General features: G+C 48.8%; 6 protein-coding genes across 6 annotated transcripts; 2 read left to right on the forward strand and 4 right to left on the reverse strand.

Moving 5' to 3' along the window:
- Positions 1-1781: 1781 nt before the first annotated feature.
- N7520_007650 (uncharacterized protein) lies at positions 1782-3589 on the reverse strand (the record flags this gene model as incomplete). The annotated part of the gene is made up of 2 exons (XM_057141584.1): positions 1782-2821; positions 2872-3589. 2 exons carry the CDS (start codon positions 3587-3589, stop codon positions 1782-1784), a joined length of 1758 nt encoding a protein of 585 aa, XP_056995590.1.
- Positions 3590-5108: 1519 nt separating this feature from the next.
- On the reverse strand, positions 5109-5972 carry N7520_007651 (uncharacterized protein; the record flags this gene model as incomplete). Its single annotated transcript, XM_057141585.1, has 1 exon — positions 5109-5972. One exon carries the CDS (start codon positions 5970-5972, stop codon positions 5109-5111), a length of 864 nt encoding a protein of 287 aa, XP_056995591.1.
- Positions 5973-7578: 1606 nt separating this feature from the next.
- Positions 7579-9036, forward strand: gel6 (putative 1,3-beta-glucanosyltransferase; the record flags this gene model as incomplete). Its single annotated transcript, XM_057141586.1, has 3 exons — positions 7579-7711; positions 7764-7975; positions 8035-9036. 3 exons carry the CDS (start codon positions 7579-7581, stop codon positions 9034-9036), a joined length of 1347 nt encoding a protein of 448 aa, XP_056995592.1.
- A 387-nt stretch (positions 9037-9423) lies between these two features.
- On the reverse strand, positions 9424-11619 carry N7520_007653 (protein kinase domain-containing protein; the record flags this gene model as incomplete). Its single annotated transcript, XM_057141587.1, has 1 exon — positions 9424-11619. The coding sequence occupies one exon, from the start codon at positions 11617-11619 to the stop codon at positions 9424-9426; it is 2196 nt and encodes a 731-aa protein (XP_056995593.1).
- Positions 11620-13633: 2014 nt separating this feature from the next.
- N7520_007654 (Zn(II)2Cys6 transcription factor) lies at positions 13634-15836 on the forward strand (the record flags this gene model as incomplete). Its single annotated transcript, XM_057141588.1, has 2 exons — positions 13634-13785; positions 13838-15836. The coding sequence occupies 2 exons, from the start codon at positions 13634-13636 to the stop codon at positions 15834-15836; spliced, it is 2151 nt and encodes a 716-aa protein (XP_056995594.1).
- A 120-nt stretch (positions 15837-15956) lies between these two features.
- N7520_007655 (uncharacterized protein) lies at positions 15957-16525 on the reverse strand (the record flags this gene model as incomplete). Its single annotated transcript, XM_057141589.1, has 3 exons — positions 15957-16180; positions 16277-16382; positions 16514-16525. 3 exons carry the CDS (start codon positions 16523-16525, stop codon positions 15957-15959), a joined length of 342 nt encoding a protein of 113 aa, XP_056995595.1.
- Between the last annotated feature and the right edge of the window lie 224 nt (positions 16526-16749).

The following is a 16749-nucleotide window of genomic DNA, read 5'->3' on the forward strand; positions in this document are numbered from 1 at the left end:
CTTCAAGTCAGAAAAGATAGGTAAAATCCTTGGAATCGTCACAATTGACCCACATCGGTCTCTAAAATGGGAAACCACGATGCATATCATCTTCGGTCACTTGATGTATGGTCTGTGTGGATTTGTTACTTGTAACAATATCACACCGTAAAGTGACATCATATGCAAGCTTAGGTATTACCTCGAAAGTGGTATCTAGTAGGCATGCTGATGAGGAACTCAACTGCAAAAAGAACTTTACCTTGAAATGCATTTAAATCAACAGGTCCGAAAAAAGAGTGAGATGGCGTCCGATGCAGAGGAGCTTGATTGTGAGCGGCCTTGTTGAACGCGTTCTCAAGCTACCGGATCAGTGATACCATGACCAGCTAAAGATGTTTACGATCATCGAAGTCCATTTTTCTGAGTGCAGTTTTCAAGGGCACCTGTGCCCCTCCCGCAGAACTAGCTCATGTCAAGCTTCAATGAGATCCTGAACGTCCACTTGCATCTTTTGCTGTAGGTCTTTAGTCGAAGTGCGAGTGGATCCACGGTGGCAGGAGAGGGAGCAGTGGGATAAAAATCTTTGCGAGGACTGCCTTCAAGTCCTGAGAAATGGATACTTTGCGTTAAATGCTGCACAAACTATCGGTTTCGTCATGTTCTGGAAAATGGTTGAATTTTGAACTTGTGAAGGAAGCCAAGCGATGGTTCTTTTCAAGGAGATGTAAAAGCGTGATGCAGAATATGTAAGGTGTTAAGGCAGTCTGATTCCACTTGGAAGAAGACCATGGTCACGAGAGGAAGAAGATAAAATTGTTCTAGAAGGAAAGGGGCAGGATATAGCTCACCTTCGCAAGGGTAATCAGTAAAACAAGCAACCCCTTCGCGGGCAATCCGGATGTATAGCAATCAAGCAAGCGGATGAGACAATCAGGCAGGGCTGTCGTCCAGCTAGGTCCTTTCCAACTTGGGTTAAGAAGAGAAACAGAAACAACTCTTGAAGATGTAATGTGTAATGCAAATCCGGAAGCAGGGGTAGTTTGACGTTTCTCAGGCTAGACCGTCATTCCACAAAGAACCCCGTGATTGGAACGGGACCAACCTCAGGGAAAGGCTGAAAATTAGCATGTAGAATTCCCTGGATATGGCAAAAATGCATATGGTACCCCTTTTCAACCATGGAAGGGATACTTTGTAAAGTAGATTTCCGAGAATTCTACACTAACCCAATAGCTCGACTCAAATTCCAGAACCATCCATCTTGCATATGTGTGCACTAAACCCGTTTCACCAGCTCAGACCAGATGAGGATCCCGGCTCGCCTCAAATCTTCCAATCAAGTGAATCCAGAAGTCGGTGAAGCAGTGGTGCCTGATGATGCCTGACCATGCGGAGCTCGGATCGCAGCTAGGCTAGTCGATAGCAGAACTTGAAGAGAAAGGGGAGATCCCAATTATGAATTCTGAATCATATATTGGACTTCATGAACTTGTCTTACATATTTATTAGTCACGAGAAAAAAAAAGTCATGAGAATCTTCGCCAAACAATGAGAACCAGAACCAACATCATGGGTATTCACAATCATTTCCGTCCGGCCAAAGCATAAATAAACACGGCCGAAAAAAGGACCAAGAACCAACTCCAGGACACCGATGGTGTTGTTGCATTTAATAGGAGCTGCAGGAAAGGATTTTAAAACGTGGTATGGGGGAAAGGGGTAGAGAGATGTGAAGAGAAAGGAGGATTTTAGAGGGGTGGGAGAGTTCGGGTCGTCGTGACTCGCCAAGTCGAGGGTTATTAGTGGGTTCGGCGAATCACGAATACACCTAGCTCGACTCCGTCGCGAGGTTCATTGTCTTCGCCATAGGGCCGCTTGCGAATGCCTTCGAAGATCTCGCTAAGAAGCATGGCGGAGGTGACATCTTTGCCGTCGCTCATTCCGGAATTCATGGTCTTGACCGGTGGGCGGCGGCTGTTTTGCCAGTACATGCTGAGAACTTCCTTCATTCGCGCTTTTTCTTGGTGGATGAACCACTCGACCCAAAGATTTCGGTCTAGGTGGGCGCTGGACCGGCCGGCGTCGGCAATCTGAAATTGCGAGGATGGGGAGCTCAAGGCGTCGCAGAGAGAGTTGATGTTTGCTTTCATAGTGGCGAAGTCATCCATCTGGGAGACTGTGGACATTTTGCCCAAGTAACGGCCCACGTCCGCGGATAGTCCATTAACCACGACGAGTTGTCGCAGGAGTGGGTCTAGGATGGGGCCTAGGTATTGTGACTTGAAGGTAGATGCACCTTTCTTGGTCGGATATACGAAGAGAAGAGAGCCGCCGTTTGGAGATAGCTCGCTGAGGCGATCGACGAGGAAGGATGGGCGGGTTGGGCAGAAAACATCGCGGTATTCTTGGGCGGAGGGTGGGGGGAGATACCGCTCCAGAACGGAGATGTGAACACTGTGGGGAGGTACAACGGGCATGGGAGTATGGGAAAGGTGACGTTGGAGAGGGCCACGGAAATCGTGGTAGGCACCCACCACGGCGGCGCTGGAAAAGACGGTGGCGTTGAAGTAGTCTTCAGCGGCGGTGGGGGAGCGAGGGGTGCTTGGAGGAGAATGAGGGAGGTTCGACAGGCTAAATTGTTCGGGGACGGCGTGAGTGACATTGATATAGGGTGACTGGCCAGGCTGGAGGTGGTTGTGTACAGCCTGGACGATGGAGCAGAAGATGCTGTCATTCCTCGACCTGGGAATGGACTGATTGGTAGTGCGTGGGTATGGAAGGGTTTGCGAGACGATCTTAACAGCATCCGCTCGAGGGTTTGAGGTCGCCAATGATGACACTAGATAAATCAGCAACTGACCGGCAAACAAGTATACTCGGGGGTCTTACCAGTGACATTGATTCCATGATCTAGCCAAGAGCCAACATCCTGTTGATAGTCCATCTCATCGTGAGGACCGGGACTGCCTGAGCTGGACGATCCGTGAGACAACCCGTCAGATGTGCTGCTCAGTGTATCTGAAGGACCGTTGGTCGGTGATGTGTTCATTCCTGGGCCATCATCCATCATCGCCGGGTTGTGAGAATGACCATCAAACAACAGCATATCCGATTTCGGGTTCCACGCAACGTTGCTATCGTCTTCTGGGGGTGTGGGAGGGAGAGTGGTGGGGTAGTCACCCTGGAACGATTTTGGAGAGTTCCAGGGCGAAGACTGATTCGACGATGCTGTTAATGGTCTCGGCCCGCGAGATACGGTTGTGGACAGACGAAGACGAGAGTCAGATCGGGTTCGGGACTCAATGCGAAGGGGCGATCCCGAGTTGCGTTGTTCCCAAGAGGGGAAGTTGACGGCCACGCTGCCCTTGGAGAGAAAGCGGGATACGGTTGATGGTTTGGAGCGGAGAGATCCTTGAGAGGCTCGTCGACGAAGCTTGGCGGGGGAAGGGCTAGCAGAAACAGAATCGAAGGAGTGTTGTGATCGCGGTCGGTGGTCGTCCTTGACGGAGTGCATGGTCAGATCGCTGGGAATTGAAGGCCAACCAGGTCCATTGCAGACTTGATTCATCCAGGTAGTCCGGTCGGGAGGTCGGAGGGCGGACAGCATGGAGTAGGGGGAAGGGATGTGTGATGTGATGTGGTGTAGTCAGGGAGGACAAGAGGTGTTATAGTAAAAGGAGGGTAGGAGTAAGGGGAGTGGATAATAGAAAAGCTGTACCGGGTACTCAAGCCCAATATGGTGAACATAAGAGCAGCAGATGTACCCAGTACGGGAGGCAAAGGAAGTGTTGGCCCAGACTTTGAAGGTCTAGACCATTCAAGTCTTCGAGTCATAGGATCCAGTTTTTTTCTTTTTTTCCCTTTTTTCCTTTTTTCCTTTTTTACACTTTTTAATTTCAACCTGATTTGGATGAAGTTTTTACATTGCATGAATCATTCCATTAGATCTCGAATATTCTATAGAAATTGACGGAGCTTTTAGTACATCTCCTTGGGAGGGGGGAAAGAAATTGGGAGGGGAAAATCCCAAACATTGTTAAGTCAGAATTGGGGAAGAGAATGCTAAAAATGTTCAAAACCCAAGAGTCTAGACGAGTCCACTAAATCTACTGGCTATTACTGGCTATTCTGCCCCACGCGGGCTTGGGCGATCATTCTCTCTGCATCGAGTTGATTGAAATTTCATAGTGAATAGTATCAGATGTAAAGTTGAATAAATAGATTAAATTTCAAATTAAAAAAAAAAAAAAAGAAAAAACACTCTTGTTTCTTGTTTCTGGTTAATGGGAATCAAATATGAAGATCGGATTAGGCAAGTATCAGTAACTTTCTGTCTTGTGTGCCCAGAACTTGGCCCCGATGTACCATTTACCTGTACACACCGTTTCCGGATATCATCGGGCTTGCCACTTTGAGCTTTGGGCCCCAAAATCCAAATCGAGAATCTTATACTAGCTTTTATGGCTTGGGAAGGGGAAAGAGTCTGGATTCTTCAAGATATAAAGATTAATCTAACCTGGACATCGAATTTCCATAGAAATCAAGTGACCCCATTTTAATGTTCTAGAGCAATGATAGTGGTTCAATTGATGGATAATTTCCACCATCCAAAGTACCAGATCTGGTTCACAGTCCAGGGTGATTTCCCCAGTCTCCACTCGGTCGCAGGTAAAGTGGGATCTTGCCACTGGCGACTTTCAACGTGTCATACGAATCTAGTGATACTGAAATTGAAAGAAATTATAATTAACAGTAGAGTGTCATTAAAAGTATGATTCGCTGTAGCGAACCGAATGTGGTAGGACGGCGGTCTGCATTGTGCGACCTGCAGCAAATGTGCCGTGCCGTCCAGGCAAGAAGTCCCTCTTCTCTGGTCCGCATTTCTATATAGCTAGAACATTGCGGAGCCTTGCGTCTCGAGATTGGATTTGGCTCGGTCGCGTTGAGGGGAGCCCGGAAGGGGGATGTGCGGGGTTGGCCATGTGTTGGAAGCCGGTTTTCCCTTTTCCCCCCCTTTTGATTTCCAAAAAAGGAATGCCGGGAACTTTATTCGCCATTTCACACTTGGCTGGAAATTCTTGACATCTAGATGGTTCCCATATCGAACTCATCTCTTCCAGGGCTTTTCACGATGTCATCGACCGTTGCCGGGATTGGGTTGATGTCCCACCAAGTGGCTGGCGCATCTCCCGGGAACAATTCCATGAGTTCCAAACAAGTGAGGACCGGTAACGCTGCTCCTCGCGGCTCAGCTTAACCTGTTTCCGGGCAAAGCTTGAGGCCTTGATGGCAATGGTGCAGGCGGGCCGCTCATACACGGGAGACGTCTTCGCCAGCGAGGGCGTCTCGAAGGTAGGGCTGTCAAGGTTGGCTCGCAACTCGTGACATTGACGAACAAGCTGCTGAACACCGTCGGTCAAACGGGAAGCGCGGTCTTCGATATCGGGCCAGAAGGCATCGCCCCAGAAGGGATCTTCGCGAACAGCGGTCTCGAGTGCGGTGAGCCAGCAATTAAAGCCGGAGCGGGATCCAGCAAGCTGAACGGCCACGGTGAGGAATCGAATTGTAGGTTCGGAATGGAGGACATGCAGGACGATGCAGGTAGGGCATCGCGCCGTTAGGTACCAGTCGTGCTCCTCGATGAGAATGCAGTGGAGCCATGCGAAGGCGCTGCGCGCTTCCCCGCGGAAGGCACGTTCGGGCTCAGCCCCTTTACTGCTGGGTAAAGCCCGGGCGGCGATTCGTTCCGCTTGGTGATTGATCAGGAAGAGAGGCACGAGGAGGGTGTGAATAATATCGCGGTGGAGGCGGAAGGCTTCCTGGTCGGTCGAGTCGCATTCATGGCGGTGGGTAGAGCAGAAAGTCGGACTTTCCATGCCGCAATCCTGACGGCGGAGTTGCTCCCGCATAGCACGAAAGGCTTCATTACGCTCCAACTCGATTTGGTCACGAAGTGAGACGCGGAATGGGCAAGGGGTCTCGGAAGACATAATTGTGGGGAAGTTTTGACTCTGGCACAATCAACGAAGACAGACACTTATAAGTAATAATGAATTGAATATTCGGCTAGATTAAAGAACCGTGCCGCCATCGATTCAATCATGAGTTTCTTTTTTTATGCTTATAAGAAAAAGAGGATGATGTTGGACAAATTGAGGGCCGATCTTAAAGGACAAAATAATGAAAAAGTGCCGGATGCGGGACTTTATTATAGGGGATAACGCCCCCTATGCGGAAACGTCATGGGGATGAGCACGACGGTCGCAGATCGCGCAGGGACTCTGGTCTTACCTTTCCGTGCCAGCCCAGGGTAGCAGGAGTCGATCGTAATGGATCAATCTCCACTAGCTGACGAACACAGTTGGTCGTGGCGTCTACTATTGGCGGGTTTGGTCGGAACGAGTGGATGCATGGAGTTTTGGAACAGAGTCTGGACTTTCCATGTCTCCAGTGGCGCACAAACATGGTTGAGCTCACTCAAGCCATTACTATAGATAGAGTCTATCACCCTCAGAAATCCATACTCGTCCCGAATTTCCCCCCCTGATAACAAGCCCATCAGCACACGGAGGCGCTCGGACTTCTAAGACATCAAGCCATCGAAATTGGGGTTTAAGATGCATTGCAACCCCCGATCGGCAGGGCGGCCCAAATCTGGCCCGATTAACCTACACCGCGATAACTGAAGTTACAAAATCCAAAATCCAAAATCCAAAATCCAATGGTAGATCGTTCCCGACCGTAGAAGGTGGGGGACATGGGAAGTGGGAAGTGGGAAGTGGGAAGGAAAAGGGGTCTCCATTCCCATTTTACACATGTTTGTTTTGGTTTTATTTGAGTCCCAGATGTCCACGTGTACGGAGCACATTCCGATCAGAGAAGTTTTCAGATATTTATGCTATTGACGAGTATCCGTATCCGTACTTAATACAATGTTAACGTACAAAACTCTTGACTAAGTGGAACTCGGTAGGCTCCGACGGTGAACGAGTGAATGATCGTCATTGAATGGATTTTCGCTTTTTCCCGCAGAGATGGCGTTATCAAGCTCTAGAAGGGCTTGAAATCATCCATTCGTAGTATTGATGTACATAGATTGGGGTTAGGGCTAGTGTTCAACGGTTGACTCCGCGTGGAGAACATTAATGGATTATATTTGACTCTATTATTGACTTGACAGAAATCATTTCCTATCGTAGTAATTCAGCTACATCTATTCAATATTCTGTACGGAGTACAGAGTAGAACTATCTAGTGATCTAGTTCTAGTACGGAGTAGTCTCATTGAAATATTCTATGTATACGTACTCAAACACGGGGCTATCACGCTAGCTGCCACTGTAATCTTGGTTGCCAAGCATTTCAAAATTCCAGGAATTTATTTCCCTGCTTTTGCTTCCTTTTGCGCAGCTTCTTACCTGTCTCTTTCTTGCTCTCTTCCTCTTTCTCTCTGTCGCTCGCTCTTTCTGTATCCCTGTGATTCTCTCGCTGTCCAGGGGAAAGTCGTTCTTTGTGTGATTTTAAATTTAGATCTCATTTCGGGTTCAATTGTGATTGGTACTGTCTTACATCTTCAGCGATAGCCTATCTTACACCATGTTTCCCTCGCTCGCACTCGCCCCATTGCTGCTGGCCGGCTTGCAGGCTGTGACCGTGAACGCCATCCCCACCATCTCCGCCACTGGTTCCAAGTTCTTCTACGAGAATGGTACTCAGTACTACATCAAGGGCATGATTCGGATCACTCCAAATTCAATTCGCAGGGACTAATCTTGTCTCAGGTATCGCCTATCAGCTCACTCCCGACGATCCGCTTATCGATGAGGCCCAATGCAAGCGCGATATTGTCCGCATGTCCGAGTTGGGTGCCAATGCTATCCGAGTGTACCACGTGGATGCCAGTGCCGACCACGAAGGCTGCATGACCGCCTTTGCCGACGCCGGGATCTACTTGTTTGTTGATCTTGACACTTTCACCACCGCGATTGATCAGGTCAGTTGGTCTGGACCCCATGCATGTACACCCAACGCTAATTGATGTTTACGTTATAGACTAGCCCCCACTGGAATGAGACCCAGTATGAGCGCTTCTCTGCTGTTCTGGACGAGTTCCAGCAATACGACAACACCGCTGGTGTCTTTGTTGGAAACGAGGTTCTGACCACCGCTGAGGGTTCCATCGCCGCCCCCTATGTCTTGGCTGCCGCCCGCGATATCAAGGCCTACCGTGATAAGAAGGGATACCGTGAAATTCCAGTTGGATACTCCGCTGCTGACATTTCTGCCCTCCGACCCATGCTGCAGAATTACATGGCATGCAGCTCGAACTCCTCGGAACGCCTGGACTTTTATTCGCTGAATGCTTACGAGTGGTGTGGCGAGTCGAGTTACTCTGTATCCGGTTACGAAGAGCTGCAGAAGAACGCCACTGGTTACCCCATTCCCATCTTCTTCTCCGAGACCGGTTGCAACACCCCGGCTCCTCGTACCTTTGATGACCAGGCCGCCATTCTCGGCGACGAGATGGACGGTACCTGGTCTGGTGCTATCATCTACGAGTGGATCGAGGAGACCAATGACTACGGTTTGATCAGCTACGGTGCTTCCGTCTCCAACGCCGCTGCCACCAACACCCTCGTTGAGGATGGATACACTCGCCAGGGTACCCCGACTCCCGTGTCGCCTGATTTCACGAATCTCAAGACCCACTGGGCAACCCTGAACCCGACCGGTGTCTCTCTCTCTGCTTACAAGAAGTCCACCTCCACAATCAGCCCTATGGAGTGCCCGTCGTCAACATCTGGTGGTTGGGCCGTGAACCCGAGCTCCGCTCTTCCTACTCTGGGCCAGACCTACAGCAAGGACTCAAAATCGGCTGACTCCACTGGCTCTGATAGCACGAACACCGCTTCTGCCTCAGGATCCACCGCTACTTCCACCAAGAGCGGTGCGGCTAGCAATGTGATGATTGCCGGTAACCCTGCCACCGAGCGCTTGTTCACTGCTTCCCTGCTCCTGTCTGGTGTTTTGGGATTGTTTGCCTTTTGGCTTTGAATAGACCCTTGAGATCTGAGGGTATTGTTTCTATATGCATTATTGTTGTAGGATAGACCTACTCCATTAGGTTACATATTGGTCAGCTGGCCGTGCGCATACGAGCCTCATTATTGCTTCACTTGTACACAATACACGATTATTAGTCATAGAATTCAAGGACTGGTTTACGCTCGTAACATACAAGTTCCCAAAACATATGATTATATCATACCCAGGTATCCAGTTTGATTGTTGTTATTTAGGCACCCGGGGGAAATTGAGGAGTAATATAGACATTATGAAATTCTAAGATAGGGTACCGTAGATTATACATTCAAACATTCCCCATACTCGTACACCAAACAACTTGAACATTCTTCAAAGCCTTGAGCCAAGATCAAGTTCCTATGCATGAATAGTCAACCTTTCAATGCCAGTTAAATGAACATCCAGATCCGGCAACGCCAGCTGCGGAGAAATGCGATCCAAATCCACCATCGATGCAAGATCATCCTCATCCACCTCCAACAAAGATGGCTCAGTCTCAACCTCACACCGCTCATGCACCTCACTATCACTTCCCTCGAACCCGAAATCAAAATCAGAGTTCGAAACAGACGAAGAATCCAAAATAGACATCTTAGACTTCTTCTCCCTAATCCTCCTCTCCTCCTCCCTCACAAACTCCGCAGCTCGTTCCTCCTCTTTCCTCTGCATCTTCTCCGCCTTCTCAACAGAACCACAATGCAATTCAACCGCATCTCCACCACCCACGCCCTTAGTGACAGGGATCTCCCGTATAGCAGCCGCAAGACTCTTCTGTACCCGTCTAGCCGTCGGTCTCTTATCCGGCTCCGGAGCAAGCATCGCCCGTAAGACAATAAGCATCCGTGGTACAGCCCAGAAGACGCGATCACTTCCCCGATCTCGACGGCAGCGTTTTAGTGCATCGCCTTCTAGTAGTGCGACCCAGGACTGGACTTGGATTGAGTTCCGGGGTAGATGGAAGGAGGCATCGGCCATTCCGCCGCCGCGGCCTGCGCTGCGGTTTCTGGCGGCGCGGTGGGAGGCGAAGGAGGAGAGGGAGCGTTTGCATAGATGTGTTATTATGTCGAGGATTATTGCGGCGAGGGAGAAGAGGTCTGAGGCTGCGGGGTTGGTTTGGATGGATTGCCAATTTGTCAAGGAGGTGTTGGAGGTCGAGGATGTTGTTGAGGAGTGAATTGAGGCGCCGGAGGAGTGGGAGGAGCTTGATGTTGATGATGTTATTGAGGGGGTTGGGATTAGGCCTTTGGGTCTTTTGTTCCAGAGGCGGGCGAGCTTAGGGCTTTCTTGTGCGTGGAGGGATGCTGCTGAGGAGGCCGATGATGAGGAGGAGGATGAGAAGGCGAATGAGAAGCGGGATGGGGAGCCTGGGAGACCGATTCGGATTACTGTGCCTTTTGAAGCGGCGGACGTGGCGGAGGTGACGGAAGAGGGGCGTTCGATGTCGGGTGAGGATTCGTCTAAGGTTGATAGAGGTAGCTTTGTTGTCTTCTTTCTTCGGCCTGTGCGGCCTCCTGATGGAAGGATGGTGCGGCTTGGGGCTTGGACTTGGTGGACTGGTGCTGCGGTGCGAACCCAGCGCTCTGGGGCGGCGTAGTGGTAGCTTTCGAGGTCATTAACTCGGGGTGGCGCGAGTAGTGAGTCTAGGACGTGGAATTGGCCCAGACAGATCTGGAAGTTGGGATCGACTAGGACGTTCGAGGGTCGGATGGCACCGTGGAAGTGACCATGGGCATGCAGCCAGGATAATCCGGACACTAGGCAGTGTGGCCAGGTAATTAGGGTTTGACGACGTTGTTCCTTGGGAAGCCGCTTGAAAGCCGGCGGCTCATCAGTGAGGAAGCTATGTAGGGTGCGATCTGTTTCAGCGCCTGTGAAGAGCACACTGACGCTGTCGTCGACAAAGTACGAGGCGTATATTGACATCACATGCTCATGGGCGAGCTTTCGGAGAGCTCGGATTTCCGCTAGGACTTCGTCGGCAGAAAAGAAGTGTGGTGCACCGCCGACTTGGACTTGTGTTCGCATGAATACTCGGCATACAGACCCAGCGAGAACCACCTTGTCGACCGAATCATCACGGCCCTGCAGCTCATTGTGAATGCCATTGGTGCGCAATACCTCCACCGGAACACCTTCATTGCCGGTATATGAAACATGCTCGCCCTCTCCAATCCCACGCACAGAGAAGCGCCATTGAGTGTGGAAGAACTTTGTATCGAGGGAGGGATCGTTGCCATCGGGTGATAAGCCCAGGCGATCAACATTCTGCTCGGCGATAGGCAGATCGTCATCGTCGCATGATTCGTCAACCAAGGCGAAAATGCGGTCGGGAATTCCGATCTCGTTCAGGATCAGAAATAGACGACCAGCCTTGAGAAGGATGTATTCCATGTATGTCTCACTGGTTAGACCCTCACCCCATTTGGGGAGATCGAACAGCCGCGGCACATTCGGAGGTTGTAGCTGATTGACGATGTACTTGGTATCTAGCGTCGACTTGATTCGCTCCTCGGGCCACCAGAGTGAGGTGGGTTCATGCGTATGTTGAGCCATGCTGATGGCATGGCTTACAGGAAGAAATCAATCGCAGATGATAATCCATTTGGGAGAGAGATTAGGGATATAAAAATGGCGCATCACCATGGAACGGTATAGAGTTTGAGCCACAATATCGGGAACCAAGAAGAAGTCACATCGCCCCTTGTCATCGTTGTTAACTCTGAGCTGGGGCAGCTTAACGCTGAGTGGCTGACAAGATGCTTATCTCTTTCTCCGCAAGGAGGCTCCAGGGCCAGTCAATAGCCCGGAGAATGGTCCGCACATGTGGCATCGGCGGTATTCCGGTTCCTCAGGAGGGTCCTTCCATACGGCATGCGGCGAAACCCAAAAATTGATTCGATCGCGTGAAGGGGGCAAGTTCCTGTCGTTGGATTGAACCAATCTTGGGTCACGAGCTTATCTAGGGAATTTTCATGTCCTGCCGAGATAAGCGGGTGATCTTCGCTGACATATGCACATTTTGCACATTTTACACTTGTAAGGAGTATGAATCGATAATTGAACACGCTATTATTTTCTTTCTTTTTGGAATAGAATTCAGATTTCGCCTGTTCATGCAGTCGATCCTTTGTGGAGGTTGTGGAGTGGTTTACCTGTGCACCCAAGTCCGTGGTCCGAACTCCGAGATAACTATGGGGCAGGGGCGTGGCGAGTCCCATCAACCCGGATAAGTGAGACTAGGGAGTTTCAAGTGACGTAGACAAAGACTTTAATAGAAGCTTACTCTTTTTTATATCTTCTGTGGCTTTCTTATGTTTGGAATCCCAGCTCGGCGTAAGGATATGGCTTCATGTATAGAGTAAATAGTGTGCGTGACGATCATCTCAGCTACAGTAATATACTCCGTAGTAGAGGAACAAAGAGAGGGGAAAAAAAAAGGTACAGATCACACTAGAATGCCGGTGAAAAGAATCTCAAATAAATTGAGCTTTGCTTTTTATGACCTGCAGCTCGTAGTAAACATTTTGAATCATGATGTCCGGCCAAGAGATTGCCGTGGCTGATAGTCAACCCTTTGCTCTATACTCCGTACACTTGAGCCCACTGTATGTTCAAATGTTCCTAGTATCTAATTAAGTCATTTGATATCAAATATTTGGTATTTCTTTCTTTTGCTCAGCGCTGGGGCCGCTTATTCTGATATTCTTGCTGCCAAATATTAGAACACGATCATTGGTTAGATAAACGGCGCACTAATGATAACTATTCGTTCTTTGCATATGTACAGTAATCCTGGGACATGGTTCATTATCCCTGATCTTGCAGTAAGTGGCGTTTCTAGAAGACGCTACCGATAGGAGAACCCCCTAATCGCTGATATGATTGTGGAATTAGCTAATTTGAATAACGCAATCTAATTGAGATTGCAAAGTACCCTTCAAGACACTATTAAGTCAAATATAGAGTGCAGAAAGAAGGAATTCTACATAAGTAATCGACTGGCCAAGAATTCATAATCGGCGTCCCGTGGTCGAGTGCGGAGGTAAGCCCATGGGACGAGGACGCCGATCAACCGGGAGACAGCAACTCAAGAAAGGGGCTACCCTTGGGTCAGATTTTTCTTGAATAATTAATATCCAATCTCTTTTATCCCAAACAGAATGTGTAGTGTGGTATAGTAGTGGATCATTTCGAGTGGTGATGCAAATGAGGCTATTCACAGTGTCCAGCTACTGTGACATCCCAAGTACTGTGACGTCCCACGTTCGAATCCAGCCCTCATCAAAACAATTCGGAGTCTCTTTTATTCGATAACCTATAAAAGCCATGGGGCTACCAGGGACTTATCTTATAAACCTGTTAGATAACATGTGGGTCGAAAAAAGCGACTTGTCCAGATTGAACATGGTTTTCCTGCGTTTATCGTTTATCTGTTCATGTGCAATCTTCCCGGGCATTTACCCCACAAGTCCCACTATCCGGGTTGAAACGATTCCCGCTAAGCGGGGTGCCCTCCCAACTCCATTCAATCTTGTTACCTCTTCATTTGGCCACTGTCAGCCCTGCCATGTACGAGCGACAAAGAGTCTGGCGTGCCTGTCAAGCATGTCGTCGCAAGAAGGTCAAATGCGACGGAGAGCATCCATGTCAGAGTTGCACTCGGAACGGAGCCGAGTGCGTCTTCGAGCAGTTTAGCAACATGAAGCTAGTGGATCCACAGTAAGTACATCCCATTTGTCGGGAGATTCATCCTGTGACACGACTTTTATAGATATGTCAAGAAACTTGAAAATCGACTCGCTCAGATGGAGAAGGAGTTGAAACAGCGCCAACTCAGTGCAGAAAGCAGAGTTTCTATCGATTTATCTGCACAGTCTTCAAATGTTACGGCTAGCTACCAGGGCTCTTCTCAGCCGATACAGAGTGCTGTATCCGACCCGACGGATGAGTTCCTAGCACCGTTCAGTGCAGCAACCCCCGCGTCAGAATCGCAAGCGCGTGAGAATTGTATCAATGTACCGGATGCACCGATCTTCGACAATCATGACTCCCAGCATGGAGAGGTTGCGATACTTCCGGAATCTACCGCAATCGATGTCACACGGCTAGAAGAACCCATCATTGAAAGGTTGATTGATGTCTTCTATCATTCAATCTATCCCATCTTCCCCATTGTCCATCACCGCAATCTGCGGTCCCAATATGAAAACTGGCTGTCTGTTCGCGCAGATGGCCGACATGAAAATGATGGTGATTTTTCTGCTTTACTGTATGCATTGCTCGCCGTTGCTGCATCAGTTACCCCTAAAAACCATGCTGTTTTTGATCAACAGGGGCTCGAAATATATAAAGAGGTGGACCTGGGAGAGTTGCTTTACTCCCACGCAGCCTTCCTTGCTACGAGAGCATATCGAGGGAGCGCCAGGTTTCCCATGAACATCGTCATTTCCCAAGGACTTCTCAGTCTTTATCTCACTGAAGGCGGCAGAGTCAATGATGCATGGGTCACTGCGGGTCATGCCATCCGACTGTACCAGGGATTGGATTTGGAAGAGATTACAGATACGTGGCACGAACATAGCAAGCTCTGGTGGTGCTTGTACATTTTGGATCGTTCACTATCCACGGCGCTTTTGAAGCCTTTGGCTATTGATGATGCGGATAGTGATATCGAATCCTACACCGAACACGAGCCCCCAACCGACGCCAAAACAGACCCTTGGTTCTCTGTAATTGCGGACTTCCATGTAACAATGGGTCGAATATACAGATCGGTGCGACGTATTCGCAAGTCCAACCCGTCTCAAACCGCCAAATTGAGAGACACGCTGCGGTCGCATGTGAAAAAGCATGATGCTGAGCTAGAGAGATACTACAGGAAGCAGGTGTTGCCCAAGATTAAAGAGCCTCACCATCAAATTGGTCCTCTCGCCCTGCAAACAATTGCTATCTCATCCTATTACATCGGAGTTGTACTCCTGTACCGGACATTCATTGAGCGATTGAATATTGCAGAGCCTGCAGCGTTTCTTCGATGTGCCGAGGCTGCATCCAGTTGCATCAAACTCACACCTCAAGTTATCGCAACCGTTCCCGCCAGTCATTTCGTCATCCAACAGAGCCGTGCAATATACGCAAGTGTTAATGTTCTTTTGCATTGTATGCGTCTTGCCCGCAACCCAAGCTTTACCAATAAAGCCTGGTCAAATGTTGAGAGCGGCTTCAATATGCTACGCAATCTCAAGATAAAATGGCCGGAAATCAAAAAATATCAAAATCTCACCGAGGAAGATATGCGATTTACACAGTGTGAACTTGCAAAGTACGATCTTTTCTACCACACATTTGGCCGGTATGGTCAAGGGACAGGAACCCAGAGGCAGGGCGACATTTCACCCACATCGACTGCCAGCCCCGTTCTCAGCCTAGAGGACCAGGGATGCTCTGATCTACGTAACGTTCATCCAGAAGCAACCAGAGAGCCTCAAGAGACAGAATCAACATTGACTCGAGACGGTGAGTCTTCTGAGAGACAATCAAAACGGCGAAAAGTCACACCCGACTCCTTCTTTCCATGTGATCCTACAGCACTATTTGATCTATTACCGACATCCGAAGAGTCTCAGGAGGCTGAGCCGCAAGACATGGTAATGCATAATGACCTCTCTGAATCACAATCACTATTTTTGGGAGATTTTTCAGCGGAATTTTTTGACGACTCAATGCTCCTCAGCTCCATTGAGCAATTTTTGTCTTATCCAAGCGAATGATCCTCGTGTACTCTAACTCACAATGTGTTACTTTTAGCGAAACTTCAATCGAGTACGGGAAAAGACAATCTTATCCAATTACCCTTCATAAAACTTTACCAACTTTTGAATGGACAAAAATTAATGAGCTGGCGCAACCTGGCCACATGAACGGCACTCCCGACTCGCAGGATTCCCCATCCAGTCTTCAATCACATCCTTAAGCTGCGCTTCAATATCCTCACAGTAGAATTGCTCCTCTCTAATAATTCCTGGATTTTCCAAATGAGCTTCTTTGTTTTCACAATACCATCGAACGCGATCAATGGATCGTGGAGGACGAGTGCGCTCCATCACAAGCCCAACTGTATCTTTATATCTCCTTGGAGAGTGAGGGACATTTGCTAGACGGCCGTAACCCGGTTAGATAGCGTAAATCAGGATATGTAGGGGATTCATACCAGGCAAAAGAAATGTCTCGCCCTCTCGAATTATAATATCCCGGAAAATGCTATCATTCTCCACAATTTTTAGGAGCATATCTCCCTTGACTTGGAAGAACCATTCCTAACATTGAAAATGAGTCAGTCCAAACTTCAATAGCCTTCCAAGGACATCATTGTTTGAACTTTTCGTACCTCTGTCTCATTAACTGTCGCAAGGTTAGCATTGATTTTTCTTACTGGCGTTTTACTCACTATGATAATCATTTCTGGTATTCGGTCCCCCCACAGCCATCAATATGAAGTCTTTCCCAGAATAGAGACATGAATTATTTACTGGTGGTTTCAATTTCTCGGCATTCGTAGTAAGCCACGAGGCTAAAGCAAAGGGCCCGGGAATAGTTTGAGTTGAAGACTCCATGGCAAAGCGCTCATCCGGTTGTAAGTATAGAAGGAACTCGGGGTGGAAATATTTCTTAAATGGTGGATTC

This window comes from Penicillium odoratum (assembly GCF_028828045.1).
Source record: "Penicillium odoratum strain IBT 22623 chromosome Unknown utg000005l_segment0_segment0, whole genome shotgun sequence".
NCBI lineage: Eukaryota > Fungi > Ascomycota > Eurotiomycetes > Eurotiales > Aspergillaceae > Penicillium > Penicillium odoratum.